At 38.8% G+C, this 15,207-nt stretch overlaps 1 protein-coding gene across 4 annotated transcripts in view; it reads right to left on the reverse strand.

Moving 5' to 3' along the window:
• LOC126108680 (nostrin) overlaps positions 1-15,207 on the reverse strand; it is a 675,422-nt gene that overhangs the window by 12,259 nt on the left and 647,956 nt on the right. For all 4 annotated transcript variants that reach the window (XM_049913991.1, XM_049913992.1, XM_049913993.1 and 1 more), the window contains one exon: positions 6,477-6,627. In XM_049913991.1, the coding sequence (XP_049769948.1) occupies positions 6,477-6,627 (151 nt within the window). The remainder of the gene's footprint in view (positions 1-6,476; positions 6,628-15,207) is intronic.

Below are 15,207 nucleotides of genomic sequence, written 5' to 3' on the forward strand. Positions count from 1 at the left end.
GCTACAGAAGAATGCTGAAGATAAGGTGGGTAGATCACGTAACTAATGAGGAGGTATTGTATAGGATTGGGGAGAAGAGAAGTTTGTGGCACAACTTGACTAGAAGAAGGGATCGGTTGGTAGGACATGTTCTGAGGCATCGAGGAATCACAAATTTAGCATTGGAGGGCAGCGTGGAGGGTAAAAATCGTAGAGGGAGACCAAGAGATCAGTACACTAAGCAGATTCAGAAGGATGTAGGTTGCAGTAGGTACTGGGAGATGAAGAAGCTTGCACAGGATAGAGTAGCATGGAGAGCTGCATCAAACCAGTCTCAGGACTGAAGACCACAACAACAACACATTGAGAAGCAGTAGTTAGTATCCCTAGTTCCCTAAACAGGCTTCTGCAGGATGTTCTTGAGTTCACACCACATTTAACTCTTACTGCACATTTTTGTGCCCAGAAAACTTTAGCTTGGCTTGATGAATTACCCCAAAAAATAATCCCATATGACATTATGGAATGAAAGTAAGCATAGTATGCCAGGTTTTTCATTTTTATATCCCCTATGTCTGACAAAATTCGCATTGCAAACAGAGATTTGTTAAGACGCTTCAGCAGTTCTGTGGTGTGCTCCTCCCAGTTGAATTTATTATCAAGCTGTAATCCCAAGAATTTAACACTGTCCACTTCTTCTATCTTCTTGTCATCGTATGTTAGAGATATAATCGTGGGACACCTCTTACAAGTTCTGAACTGCATGTACTGTGTTTTTTCAAAGTTTAGTGACAAAGAATTGGCTAGGAACCAGTGATTAATGTCCACAAATATTTTATTAGCTGATCTTTCTAAGACTACACTTGATTTGCTATTTATTGCAATGTTTGTATCATCGTCAAACAAAACGAACTTGGCATCTGGTAATGTTACTGATGAAAGGTCATTGATATACACAAGAAAAAGTAAGGGCCCTAAAATGGAACCTTGTGGGACCCCACATGTAATTAGTTCCCAGTTGGATGATGCCTGATAACTTGATACATGTCTCTTTCCTAATAACACCCTTTGTTTCCTGCCAGAGATATAAGATTTGAACCATTTTGCAGCATTTCCTGTTACACTATAATACTCTAATTTACTTAAACGGTATTGTGATTTACACAGTCAAATGCCTTTGACAGATCACAAAATATACCAGTTGCCTGCAATGTTTTGTCTAATGAATTAAGCACATTTTCACTGTAAGTGTAGATAGCCTTCTCAATATCAGAACCTTTTAGAAATCCAAACTGTGACTTTGACAGTATGTTATTTGAGATAAGATGGTTATAAAGCTGACTGTACATTACTTTTTCGAAAATTTTTGAGAATGCTGGCAACAGTGAAATTGGACGGAAATTTGATGCTATTTCTTTATCTCCCTTCTTAAACAGTGGCTTAACTTCAGCATATTTCAGCCATTCAGGGAATATTCCACTGATAAATGACTGGTTACACAGATAGCTTAATATGTTACTTAGCTCAGAATCATATTCTTTAATTAAGTGTGAACTAGCATTCTTTACTGTTTCTCTTGTAATGAAACTGCTCAATGCTGCACTCTCCCTGTTTACTAAACAGCAAGATTCAGTATATTAGTGTACAACACAATACATTAATATACTCCACATACAATTATTCCTTACATCTGTATTTATAAACTGCATATCATTTACATCAGATTCACAAACGTGTATCCATACAAAACGCTTGTATAAATTGTATTTACAGTCAAACCATATTAATTAAAAATTGCTGTGCATATTTTGTATTGCTTTGTGTAAGCCATCATTTCGGAAATTTTTGTAGTTAAAATTACATTTGAACTTGTAATATACCTAATATACAGAGACTTAATGAAAACTTTGATTCCCTGACATCGTGTAGTACAATACCTCACTTTAAAATCATTGGTATTGTGGTGATTCGTGAATTTCATAAAAGTGACACTAAATTGGAGAATAATTAGGAGACACTATTACCAAATAAAACAAACGATGATGTATTTTAACAAACTGTGGCATTCATTGTAGTAATGGGAAAGACTTGAATTAGTGAAAATGGTAGGAATAAAATATATACTATTAATCAGCAAATGTAATTATTCAAATAATTGGACTTTTACAAATGTAGTTTACTCATTCAAGATTATTCTGCCACTTGCAAATGAAAGCAAGTATTGTAAAATGTAAATTTAGGATGAAAGATGTAAAGAACATTAAATCTTAATGACTTAATTAATTAAACTTGTCTTGTAAAAAATATATAAAATTCTAGGCATCTGTTACAAATTCTATCAATCAAAACCTGTTTCGTTTTACCCTCTTAGCTTCAATTATTGTTAGGAATGTGAGTCATTGTGTAAGTAGCGTGTATTAATTAATTTTGAGAAGTTCATTATTGTTCTCATATTTAGATGGAATTTTCACATTCAAAAACATTTTTACATTATAAATTTCACATATTATTCAATTCTGTAATTTTAGACACATTATTCTGTGTAATCAGAACATTTTAGCTTTGGAACTTTTAATTGTAAATACGATTAAGAATATGTTGTCATTATTAAGTAATAATGGTCCAAGTGACCATCCATTACTAAGAACATATGAATAGGGAAGCAGCGTGGCTGCTGGGACAGGCAGTTTGAGCCGATATCTCGAAGTGTAACCTATGTTAGTTACTTGAATATTATTTCGTTAAGATTTAAAGTTGTGAAAAAGTATGTTTCTTGATTTGTGAACCAGTCAGTTGTTTTACAAAGACATACTGTACAACTTGGCCTCTTTGCAATGTGGCATGATGGATTTGATCAGCTGTTACGAATGGAAAAATAAAGGTTTAAAAACTGGAACCGATCACTTTCATTGTAAACCACACACTTCATAAAGATCCAAGCAATCTACAAATATTTCAGTTATGTGGAGAAAACTTTTGTTTTAACCTTCTACTTATGATTCTAGATAACATCAGATGACATGCACTTTTGATAAGTCAGTTCATCTGTCTTCGAAGTTTTGAGGATTACCTTACCGACGAGTAGATAATAATTAAGTAGAAATGTTAAAAACTTATTACTTATTACTGTTGGTTACTGAAAAATGGGTTGGCACAAAATGATCAGTTCAGTGTGAAATTTTCATACAATTCTTTGCAATTTGAGTGACTCCTGGACCTGGTGCAAATGGTGTCCAGGTAAGTATGGTGGGTGGACTACCACCTTCAAGCTTCCGTACCAGCTGATTTTATTTCAAACTTGATCTGTCACAGACAGACAGATTCATATCTCTCCTCCTGCTGTGCTAGTTTTGGTCCAACCTGGGTATTTTACTTCCATGGTATCTGGCATACCTGGTAAGCACTACCCAATCTGCCCCTGAGGAGGTGTCCCAGTGGGAGACAAGCATCTCCGCACAAAATTGATGGCATTTCAGGGATTGGAACACATAAGAGCCACAATTGATATAGATGGATAAATAACTGAACAAGTAAGGGAGGTTAAATATCTACACTGCAGTTTTAAATCTGTCGAGTCAGATGATGCAGGGCTAAAACCAGCCAGATTCAGACATTTCTAAGGAACCATGCAACATATATTAAATCATGATGTATGCAGGGCAAACTATTAATTAAAATTTGCAGAATAATACCTTTGCCATCACTTTCTTAGATGAACATCAACAAAAGCAAAACGAGGATAATGGAATGTAGTCGAATTAAGTCGGGTGATTCTGAGGGAATTAGATTAGGAAATGAGACACTTAAAGTAGTAAAGGAGTTTTGCTATTTGGGGAGCAAAATAACTGATGATGGTTGAAGTAGAGAGGATATAAAATGTAGACTGGCAATGGCAAGGAAAGCGTTTCTGAAGAAGAGAAATTTGTTAACATCGAGTATAGATTTAAGTGTCAGGAAGTCGTTTCTGAAAGTATTTGTATGGAGTGTAGCCATATATGGAAGTGAAACATGGACATAAATAGTTTGGACAGGAAGAGAATAGAAGCTTTCAAAATGTGGTGCTACAGAAGAATGCTGAAGATTAGATGGGTAGATCACATAACTAATGAGGAGGTATTGAATAGAATTGGGGAGAAGAGGAGTTTGTGGTACAACTTGACGAGAAGAAGGGACCGGTTGGTAGGACATGTTCTGAGGCATCAAGGGATCACCAATTTAGTATTGGAGGGCAGTGTGGAGGGTAAAAATCGTAGAGGGAGACAAAGAGATGAATTCAGAAGGATGTAGGTTGGAGTAGGTACTGGGAGATGAAAAAACTTGCACAGGATGGGGTAGCATGGAGAGCTGCATCAAACCAGTCTCAAGACTGAAGACTACAACAACAACAATAACATCACTTTCTTCAGTAGCAAAGGTTGATGCTAACATCAGATCAGTTATGACAAACTGAATCACCAGAGATGTAGTTTCTCCATTTTATTGTGGGATATTCATTATTGGACCATAAAAGAAATGCTGATATATGAGAAGAATAAATGTAGAATACATTATAACTATAGCAGAAACATAGAAGACTGGACTGGAAAGACATGTCCAATGTATAATAAAAGGATAGCTAAGCTGTAATACTATATAAGAGAAACAACAGAGGTCTCTAAAGGAGATAGTGGAACAACAAAAAACATCTAATCCTTGGAGATGATAATCATTATTATTTTTATTATTATTGAAACAGATACAAAACATTGGAAGACTGTACAATATGAATGAACTACTTTTGTTAACATTGTGATTGCTATTTTTAATGTAACGTCTTTGATGAAAAGTTTTGGCTGGGTTTGTTTTATGTGTAGCACATAGTAAATTGTAATATAAATGGATAGATAAAAAAATCTATTCACCAAGTGGTACTGATTTTCATTTAACAATAAGACATTTTGTGGTTTTGTACCAAATTTTAATGTATTATGAATGTTCAAGTTTACTTCCATTCACTGGTCAAAAGAAAAAGATCTTATTTTTATTAGAAAACTATGATTCAATGTTTCTCAGATAACATATGAATTTGATAACATACAATTTAAAAAAGTAAAAAAGGTTGCATGCAGCAAAAATCAAACCAGTGACCTTTCCCTTACCGCTTCCACTACAAGCAAGTCTCTATTGACACTTCGCAACTTTTTTAGCTTAACTGGACTTGGAAATGTTCAGAGTTGATTTTTTCAAGTCAGTCAGAGAAGCACCTTGTAATCCTTTAGGAAACTGTGAGACCTTAACTTTTCCCGGCAAATTGAATGTTCAAATATCTTACGGGTTTGCTGCCGGGTGATGTTGTCGACCACTGCTGATATTTTGACATGAGCACACCATGCCATTCTCAAGGCACAACTGCAAGGAGGAAGCAATGTGCAAGGGAATTTAATATCTGGTTTCACAGAGGAGAAGCAAGGAAGATACCACACACATGACAAGTAACCGCGGAGTCAACATACAACCAAAGCTAACCAACATCAGAAATATCGATAGTGACTATTAATCAACAGGCGAGGTAGCACTAATTTAGTCCCTCTGTTTTTTGATGAGAGACAGAGCCGGATTCCAAGCAGCATTTAAACAAAATCCACCATCTCTGTTTACAAGGTTGCTTGATAATTTGATTTCAACAGCTTCCTTAATAACACTATCCCAATAGCTGGACGTGCAAGCCAGAATCTCTGTGTTCTTGTATTCCATAGGTTCCGGTGTACTGAACATAAACATCACACATGCTTACAACAGCTGAGCAAATTCACTATTGCAGAACATTGCCTTGACACCTGTCATCCAATGGAATACAACAACACGGAGATTCTGGCTTGCACGTCCAGCTATTGGGATAGTGTTACTAAGGCAGCTGTTGAAATCAAACTATCAAGTAACCTTATAAACAGAGATGTTGGATTTTATTTAAATGCTGTTTGGAATCTGGCTCTGTCTTTCTTCAAAAAACAGAGGGACAGGATTAGTGCTACCTCACCTGTTGATTAATAGTCACTATCGATATTTCTGAAGTTGGTTAGTTTTGGCTGTGTGTTGACTCTGCGGTTACTTGTTCTGTGTGTGGTATCTTCCTTGTTTCTCCTCTGTGAACTGAGGTATTAAATTCCCTTGCACATTGCTTCCTCCTCGCAGTTGTGCCTCGAGAATGGCAGGGTGTGCTCCTGTCGAAATATCGGTGGTGCTCGACGACGTCACCTCGCAGCAAACCCGTAAGCTATTTGAACTTTAGGAAAGTGTCGACAGAGCACTGGCCTACGAATCCTGTAAGTATAATGGAAACAGGAGAGGTATAGCCTGGCAGGTTCCCTCGTTAGATGGGAAGGAGTGTGAAAACCTGCAAGCTGCAAGGTGCCACAGCATTCAGAACAACTACCTCTGTGCAACATTTCATCCCATAAAAAATTCTGAACTCCGCTCTCATACACAGGTCTGACAAACAGGTTATTGAGGTGGCTCACCAAAGTCGCTGTCCGCGGGCCTCACAGAGTTTCCGTCTCCGGCGCCGCGGTCGTCGCAGCCGTTGACGACGCTGACGGCGACACTACCCGGCCAGTCGCTGCCACTGCCTGCCAGCAGCTCCACAGACTCGTCTCGTACCCAAGTTGGCACCTGTGAAAGTCAACAAATTGTCTCTGCTTTACAAGGAAATGCATCCCGATGAGAAGGTGTGGGGCAGAACCACTGCTCCAAAATTTCTAAGTCAATAATTATTTCGGAGGTATTATACATAATCATAGGAAAAGAAGAATGTAAAGTCACAGATAAAAAGGTCAGTTACTTAGCTAAGGTACCTGTGCAAATAAAGAATGGATAAAATCACTTGCCCACAAAGGCAAAAGTCCCAAATTCGAGTCTTGGCCCGGCACACAGTTTTAATCTGCCAGGAAAGTTTCAGTGGATAAAATGTTCTCCATTAGGTCATCGTCTCTGTGTTTTCTCAACCCATCCGTCACCTATTCACATGGCTACATGTCGCATCCATTCTCACTTCATTCTCTTTATGTCTTCCACTCCTATCTGTTCCTGACCCATCTGCTTTTTTCCTGTCTCTCCCAGTAATTGCCAGCATGCATCCCACCATTGATTGTATGAATGCATAGCATCTGTTCTTACAGATGTGTACTTGATTTACCTCAGTGGGCAATTAATCCACAAGCTTCAGTATGGATGTACAGTTATGTTTGATTTTCTGCAGGAATCTCGAAGTAGTGAGCAGAGGATATGGATGGAGACTGCAGATAGGTGGTGCTAGGTGGGAATGTAGGGCTGCTGGGAAGAGTACCAAGATAGTGCACGCATTTAGGATAAAAACTGTGACCGGGTGTGGCAGTGGTTAATGCAGCTGCCTGGTAAGTAGGAAGTCTCAGGTTCAAGTCCCAGTCTGGAATACATTTTCACTTGTCCCCACTGATTCCACAGAAAGTTCTGATGCAGCTGATCATTAGTCCTTTCCCTTCCCTTTCCCCCCACTCCACCTTCAATTACATAATCTATATTGATAACTGAGCAACTGTAATGTAACACACTGAGTCCCACATATAGTAATATATGATACATCTCATTACTAATCATCACAATACACAATCATTAACGTATTACATAATACACAGTCTATAACGTATAACACCAATAAATTGTATCATTTATTGTGATATCTTATATTTACATTTATTTTTATTCCTTTCATTGCTAATATTCTTTATCTAATACTATTTGGAACAATTAAACGTCCTGCAAATTACAGGTTATTAATGCTATTTCATTTACTAAAATATGCTATTTAAAAATTTCATATATGCACATTCCTACTTTGTTGAAATGATAAATTCTAATGCACAAAGATGATGGTTGCTCAGATAGTACCATTTTGTAGAACTAACAAATGCAAAGTTCTACAAAAACATTTAGTAATATCATGTCTGATTACTATAATGTGACTACAAATGGCAGTAATTAAAATAATTAAGCACCTTAGAACAATCTCTATATTTTATAGTAATCGTTAAAGAGATTTATTGTACAAAGTTTACTGTGGGAAAACAATGTAATGTTACATCTGCCCAGTAATTCACAGTATTCTTCTCTCCAATAATCATTGCAGCAACCCTCAGTTTTTCTGTGGTCTTCACCTTAAAATTAGTTTACTTTGCATATTTATTTTCATTGCCATGTAGAATAATTTTTCTGAGGGAATTGCATACACAGACACAAAGCACAGAAATGTGCTGCAAGGATCATATCTCTGGTGACTCACACCTCAGCTTCATGTAGGCAACTGTTAGATGAAAATAGTCATACGATCAGTAGTCTATCAATACAATAACCAGCTGGAATGTTTTCCTTCATTAAGTAGGTAATGTAGTAATCATTAATTTGGTGGACTTCTGCGAACTTCCTTCTACACGCTACTCTAGTAACAGCATCCTACATCAACACATGGCAGCACAGTATAAGTTTAGAAAATGGCCAACATTGATGTACGCATAACACAATGTTCTGTGGTTGGATTTTTTACACAATGAAATGCCTGGTCACAGTCTCGAATGGCTGATGAATGGATATGGAGGTGGTAAGTGCATATCTCCTTCACCGTAGAGAATCTGATGGTCAGACACAGTTGGCAGGTGCAATACGGACTGTGCAGTTTGTGACTGTGGTGACTTTGCACAATATCCAGTGTGTCAACCAAATTATTCACATGATGGCTGCCAGACAATGACAGATAAATTGTGTCACTGGGTATCCACTGGTAAAGGCAACATTATCCATCAGTAAAGGCAATGTGATAGGCATCATTGAAAAACAAGGTAACTCCAGGATTTGACCAATAAGAATAAAGAAGCGTGAAAACAATTGCATTCAGTCTGTTTCAGCACTTCAATTCAGCCCACTCAAAGCAGCTCATGGGGAGCACCACTTTCACGACGCAGAGACCCTGAAAAATTCTGAATGTCAGTGGCCAATGCAAGGATGTAGCCGAAGGGGGTAGTCCAGGTGGTCTGGGCTGCCTCCCCCCCTCTCTCCCATAAATCACCTAAATGAAATTACATATGACTTAGTTTCCATGTACTGAAACTGAAAAATATTTTGACTTTCAATCATATGATGAGAAAGGGATGTTGTTGTTGTTGTGGTCTTCAGTTCTGAGACTGGTTTGATGCACCTCTCCATGCTACTCTATCCTGTGCAAGCTTCTTCATCTCCCAGTACCTACTGCAACCTACATCCTTCTGAATCTGCTTAGTGTATTCATCTCTTGGTCTCCCTCTACGATTTTTACCCTCCACGCTGCCCTCCAATACTAAATTGGTGATCCCTCAATGTCTCACAACATGTCCTACCAACAGATCCCTGCTTCTAGTCAAGTTGTGCCACAAGCTCCTCTTCTCCCCAATTGTATTCAATACCTCATCATTAGTTATGTGATCTACCCATCTAATCTTCAGCATTCTTCTGTAGCACCACATTTCGAAAGCTTCTATCTTCTTTTTGTCTAAACTATTTATTGTCCACATTTCACTTCCATACATGGCTACACTCCAGAAACGACTTCCTGACATTTAAATCTCTGCTAGATGTTAACAAATTTTTCTTCTTCAGAAAAGCATTCCTTGCCATTGCCAGTCTACATTTTATATACTCTCTACTTCGACCATCATCAGTTATTTAGCTCCCCAAATAGCAAAACTCCTTTACTAATTTAAGTGTCTCATTTCCTAATCTCCCTCAGCATCACCCGACATAATCCGACTACATTCCATTATCCTCATTTTGCTTTTGTTGATGTTCATCTTATATCCTCCTTTCAAGACACTGTCCATTCTGTTCAACTGCTCTTCCAAGTTCTTTGCTGTCTCTGGCAGAATTACAATGTCATCGGCGAACCTGAAAGCTTTCATTTCTTCTCCATGGATTTTAATACCTACTCCGAACTTTTCTTTTGTTTCCTTCATTCCTTGCTCAATATATAGATTGAATAGCATCGGGGAGAGGCTACAACCCTCTCTTACTGCCTTCCCAACCGCTGCTTCCCTTTCATGTCCCTCGACTCTTATAAATGCCATCTGGTTTCTGTACAAATTCTAAATAGCCTTTCGCTCCCTGTATTTTACCCCTGCCACCTTCAGAATTTGAAAGAGAGTATTCCAGTCAACATTGTCAAAAGCTTTCTCTAAGTCTACAAATGCTAGAAACTTAGGTTTGCCTTTCCTTAATCTTTCTTCTAACATAAGTCGTAGGGTCACTATTGCCTCACGTGTTCCAACATTTCTACGGAATCCAAACTGATCTTCCCCGAGGTCGGCTTCTATCAGTTTTTCCATTCGTCTGTAAAGAATTCGCGTTAGTATTTTGCAGCCGTGACTTATTAAACTGATAGTTCGGTGATTTTCACATCTGTCAACACCAGCTTTCTTTGGGATTGGAATTATTATATTCTTCTTGATGTCTGAGGGTATTTCGCCTGTCTCATAAATCTTGCTCACCAGATGGCAGAGTTTTGTCAGGACTGGCTCTCCCAAGGCTGTCAGTAGTTCTAATGGAATGTTGTCTACTCCCGGGGCCTTGTTTTGACTTTCTGTCAAACTCTTCACGCAGTATCATATCTCCCATTTCATCTTCATCTACCTCCTCTTACATTTCCATAACATTGTCCTCAAGAACATCGCCCCTGTATAGACCCTCTATATAAGGGATAGGCACTATTTATATTCAGTAAGGACAACAACTGATTTAAACTACCTATACATCCACAACACTACCATCAGTTGCTCATCCATATTTCAGCCAACACCAATTGTTGGCCTTGCTTGAGCTCAGATGTTGTTTTGTTAATCAGTTCAGTTCTTACTTGCAGTTGAATTTAATGCAAGTGCCTCTGTTTATTGTTGTTGTGCTGTGTGCTGCTTTCTAATTATGGATAAGTATTTAACAAGAAAGAAGATGAAATCCAATTTTGATTTGTCCACTAGCATTATGATTAGCTAAAAATATATACACACTATTGTAATAGCCTAATTACCTACCTATAGCATTTTAATGTTAGCACTGTACTTATAATTTGGAGGCTTAGAATTTTGGGGTTGCAATATTTCAGAAGGCAGGGGAGTGGTAAAAACAATTACAAATAACATTAAATTAAAATCAGTGCAGCAAAATAGACTTGAATTTATTGGTTTTACTAAAAAATTGTGTTAATTAACAAAAATATTGCTCAGGTGGCAAGGGTTGCATTTCTTTAAAACAAATTGCTCAGTATTCTATCACAAGTAGTCCAGATGGCAAAATATCAGCCAATCTGGTTGCCTGGGTGGTACTCCATTATTAAAATCTTTCCTAATACATAAGGACGGGGAGGAATTTATAGAGAGCAAAAGGGGCATGTGCTGACAGCATCTGTAGTTTGTTCGTTTCTGAAATATGTTTTCAACAGGCTGCTTGAATTTGTCCAAGGCAACTGCACCAAGCATCCCTCACTTCCTCTTTCATCGAAAATCTATTTATGATCTTGTAATAAGAGAAGTAAGCACTTCTATACACAATTCAATCTTAAAAAATGCATGCAGTCACACACTATCAAGTGACTAAACATGCACAATCAAAGGAGAAAAAGGCAACGTCAGAATTCAATCTTTTTTTGTGATGCAGTTTATTTCATTTTAAAGCAATGTATAACAACCAGTTTTTCCAAATTCCCCACAGACTGGGAGTAGCTCTGTGTGTTGAGCCACTGAGCTAGCAGTCCCTGGATTTTGAAGGCAATGTGGCCTGAACCTGGCAACATTCAACATAGTTTTCTGTGGTTTCCCGTTTTCAAATTAGGCAGATTCCGGCATTGGTCCCTTACTATAAGGCACAGCCAATTCCTTCCAAACACCTTTCTTTCCTGGCAGATTCCAATTCCCTTGAAGATGCAGCCTCTGTGCTTAAATGAAAAGAGCTGCATCGAAGGCGATCTGAGCATCTCTTTGGAAACTCCTGGTGGTAAAAGCTGTATGATAAATAATCATCCAAATTCTCCTCATTTAGGCTCATGTGTTTGCCTGGATATACTTCCATGTAGAAAATGATCTGTCTTTCATTGTGAGAAGTGACAGATGTATACCTATATGAGGAAATTTGGAGAAGTGCATGGTTGAATAATTCCAGGTCTTTTGCATTTTTGACACCAAAGATTGTTCTAGTTTCTCTGTTGAACAGAGATCTATTTATTCCAAAATTCCTGTTGGTAATAACCATGGTGTCTCAAGAAATTACTGCTTGTCCACTCCTTATCAATTTCTCAGCTCAAATCAAGACTGAAAGAAGCAGAGTGTAAAATGACTTTGGAGGGTCAAGTGAGATTGTAGTGTGACTACTTCTTAGTGCTTTGCCGACATACACCACTGCTGGGTAACGATATTATATATTCACTGGACCAAAGCTGCAAGATAATTGTTGAACAAAATGGTTTTGTTGTCTATGGAAATTTTTGGAATATATGAAAAACATAAATTTTGTTAACGAACTGGACTCCCACCCCTTTTTGGTAAAATCATAGCTAAGTCCTTGGCTGAGGAAGGAGGACCATGACTTTTACTGCACAGGTGTACATGATCTTGTTTCAAGCTGAAAACAAACTGTGGAGAAAGATTGTGATTATATTGAAAAATAACAAATTAATCATGTATGTTGTAGGTGTTATTCTAAAAATATGGCATTCAGTTTCTTATAAATGAAACATTTTAAAAAATAGGAGGTATTATTTTCTCACTGAGTCTTTTACATTTACTGTCTTATACAGTTCATTATGCATAATGATGCTCAATTAATAAATATAATGCTGTGAACAACATAACCTCTATCATCTACAATTTAACTTCACTCTCTCACAAAAGAAGCAAAGCATACAGCCGTAACAATATTTTACTACCTACCTTGTGAATTAAAGGTTCTAGCAGATAATGAAAGTTTTAACAAAAAACTGAAATTGTCCTTATTTGCCAACTTCTTCCACTCCGCAGATGAACTGTGAGTAGATAGTATGTATGTGGCTGGGTTATGTTTATCACATTTTGTCTTACATTAAGATTAAAACAAAAAATTGAAGTTATGCAGATGACCTGCATGTAGCAAACTTTTCTCATAGATAATGTATCTTGTTCGTACGAGGTGGGATCAAATATAGACAGGATTTTTGTTCCTGAACATCAGCTGTTAGTAGGGCTGGCCCCACACTTTGGCTCTGCTTAGGCAGGACTGTTAGCAGTGAGGAGAGCATGCTGTTAGATATTGCCTTCCATTTCGTCAGTAATTCTCAAGATGTCTGAGCAACAGGTGCACCCCTCCATTGTGCAACGCATAATTATCAAATTTCTTGCTCGTGAAGGCAATATAGCAGTGGAAATTTGCCAAGATTGACTGCACAGTTCAGTGATAAAACATGATCAAGGATGCCTGTGACTGTCTGGCATAAAAAGTACAAGAAAGGACAAAAACTTGTAGAAAATCAGCAACACAATTTCCGTCCTCGGCCCAGCATTGCAAACAAAAACATTCGTGTGGTTACAGATTGATTGATGGGCAAGAGTATCAGAAATTGCACAAAAATCGGAATCAGCTATGGGAGCTGTCAAGCAATCATCACAAACAACCTACAGTTCCATTAAGTGTGATCCGGAGGTGTTCCTAAACGTTTGACCGAAAATCTGAAATTGAGACATTTGGAGGTCTATCAGAGACTTACAGCAAGGTTTGCAGAAGAAGGTGATGCATTTTTGAGTTGGATCGTCACCTGCGATGAAACATGGGTTCACCACTACACTCCAGATTTATTGATGACATTTTCATGATCTGGACTCACAGTGAAGAAGAACTCCAGAATTTCCTCTCCAACCTCAACTCCTTTGGTTCCATCAGATTCACCTGGTCCTACTCCAAATCCCATGTCACTTTCCTCGACGTTGACCTCCATCTGTCCAACGGCCAGCTTCACACATCTGTCCACATCAAACCCACCAACAAGATACAGTACCCCATTATGACAGCTGCCACCCATTCCATATCAAACGGTCCCTTCCCTGCTCCAGTCCTATAACCCTGAACCATTACACCAAAAACCTGAAAACAGCTTTCGCATCCCACAACTACCCTCCCGACCTGGTACAGAAGCAAATAGTCAGAGGCCAGAGCCACTTCCTCATCCTCTCAAACCCAGAACCTCCCACAGAAGAACCACAAAAGTGCCCCACTTGTGACAGGATACTTTCCGGGACTGGATCAGACTCTGAATGTGGCTCTCCAGCAGGGATACGACTTCCTCAAATCCTGCCCTGAAATGAGATCCATCCTTCACGAAATCCTCCCCACTCCACCAAGAGTGTCTTTCCGCCGTCCACCTAACCTTCGTAACCCCTCTGTTCATCCCTATGAAATCCCCAAACCACCTTCCCTACCCTCTGGCTCCTTACCTTGTAACCGCCCCGGTGTAAAACCTGTCCCGTGCACCCTCCCACCACCACATACTCCAGTCCTGTAACCCGGAAGGTGTACACAATCAAAGGCAGAGCCACGTGTGAAAGCACCCACGTGATTTACCAACTGACCTGCCTACACTGTGAAGCTTTCTATATGGGAATGACCAGCAACAAACTGTCCATTCGCATGAATGGACACAGGCAGACAGTGTTTGTTGGTAATGAGGATCACCCTGTGGCTAAACATGCCTCGGTGCATGGCCAGCACATCTTGGCACAGTGCTACACCGTCCGGGTTATCTGGATACTTTCCATTAACACCAACCTGTCAGAACTCCGGAGATGGGAACTTGCCCTTCAGTATATCCTCTCTTCTCGTTACCCACCAGGCCTCAACCTCCGCTAATTTCAATTTGCCGCCACTCATACCTCACCTGTCATTCAACAACATCTTTGCCTCTGTACTTCCGCCTCAACTGACATCTCTGCCCAAACTCTATGTCTGCTTGTGTCTGTATATGTGCGGATGGATATGTGTGTGTGTGCGCGAGTGTATACCTGCCATTTTTTCCCCCTAAGGTAAGTCTTTCCGCTCCCGGGATTGGAATGACTCCTTACCCTCTCCCTTAAAACCCACATCCTTTCGTCTTTCCCTTTCCTTCCCTCTTTCCAGATGAAGCAACCGTGGGTTGCGAAACCTTGATATTTGTGTGTGTGTTTTTTATCTCTATCAACA

Source organism: Schistocerca cancellata, chromosome 11 (genome assembly GCF_023864275.1).
Source record: "Schistocerca cancellata isolate TAMUIC-IGC-003103 chromosome 11, iqSchCanc2.1, whole genome shotgun sequence".
Taxonomy (NCBI): Eukaryota; Metazoa; Arthropoda; class Insecta; order Orthoptera; family Acrididae; genus Schistocerca; species Schistocerca cancellata.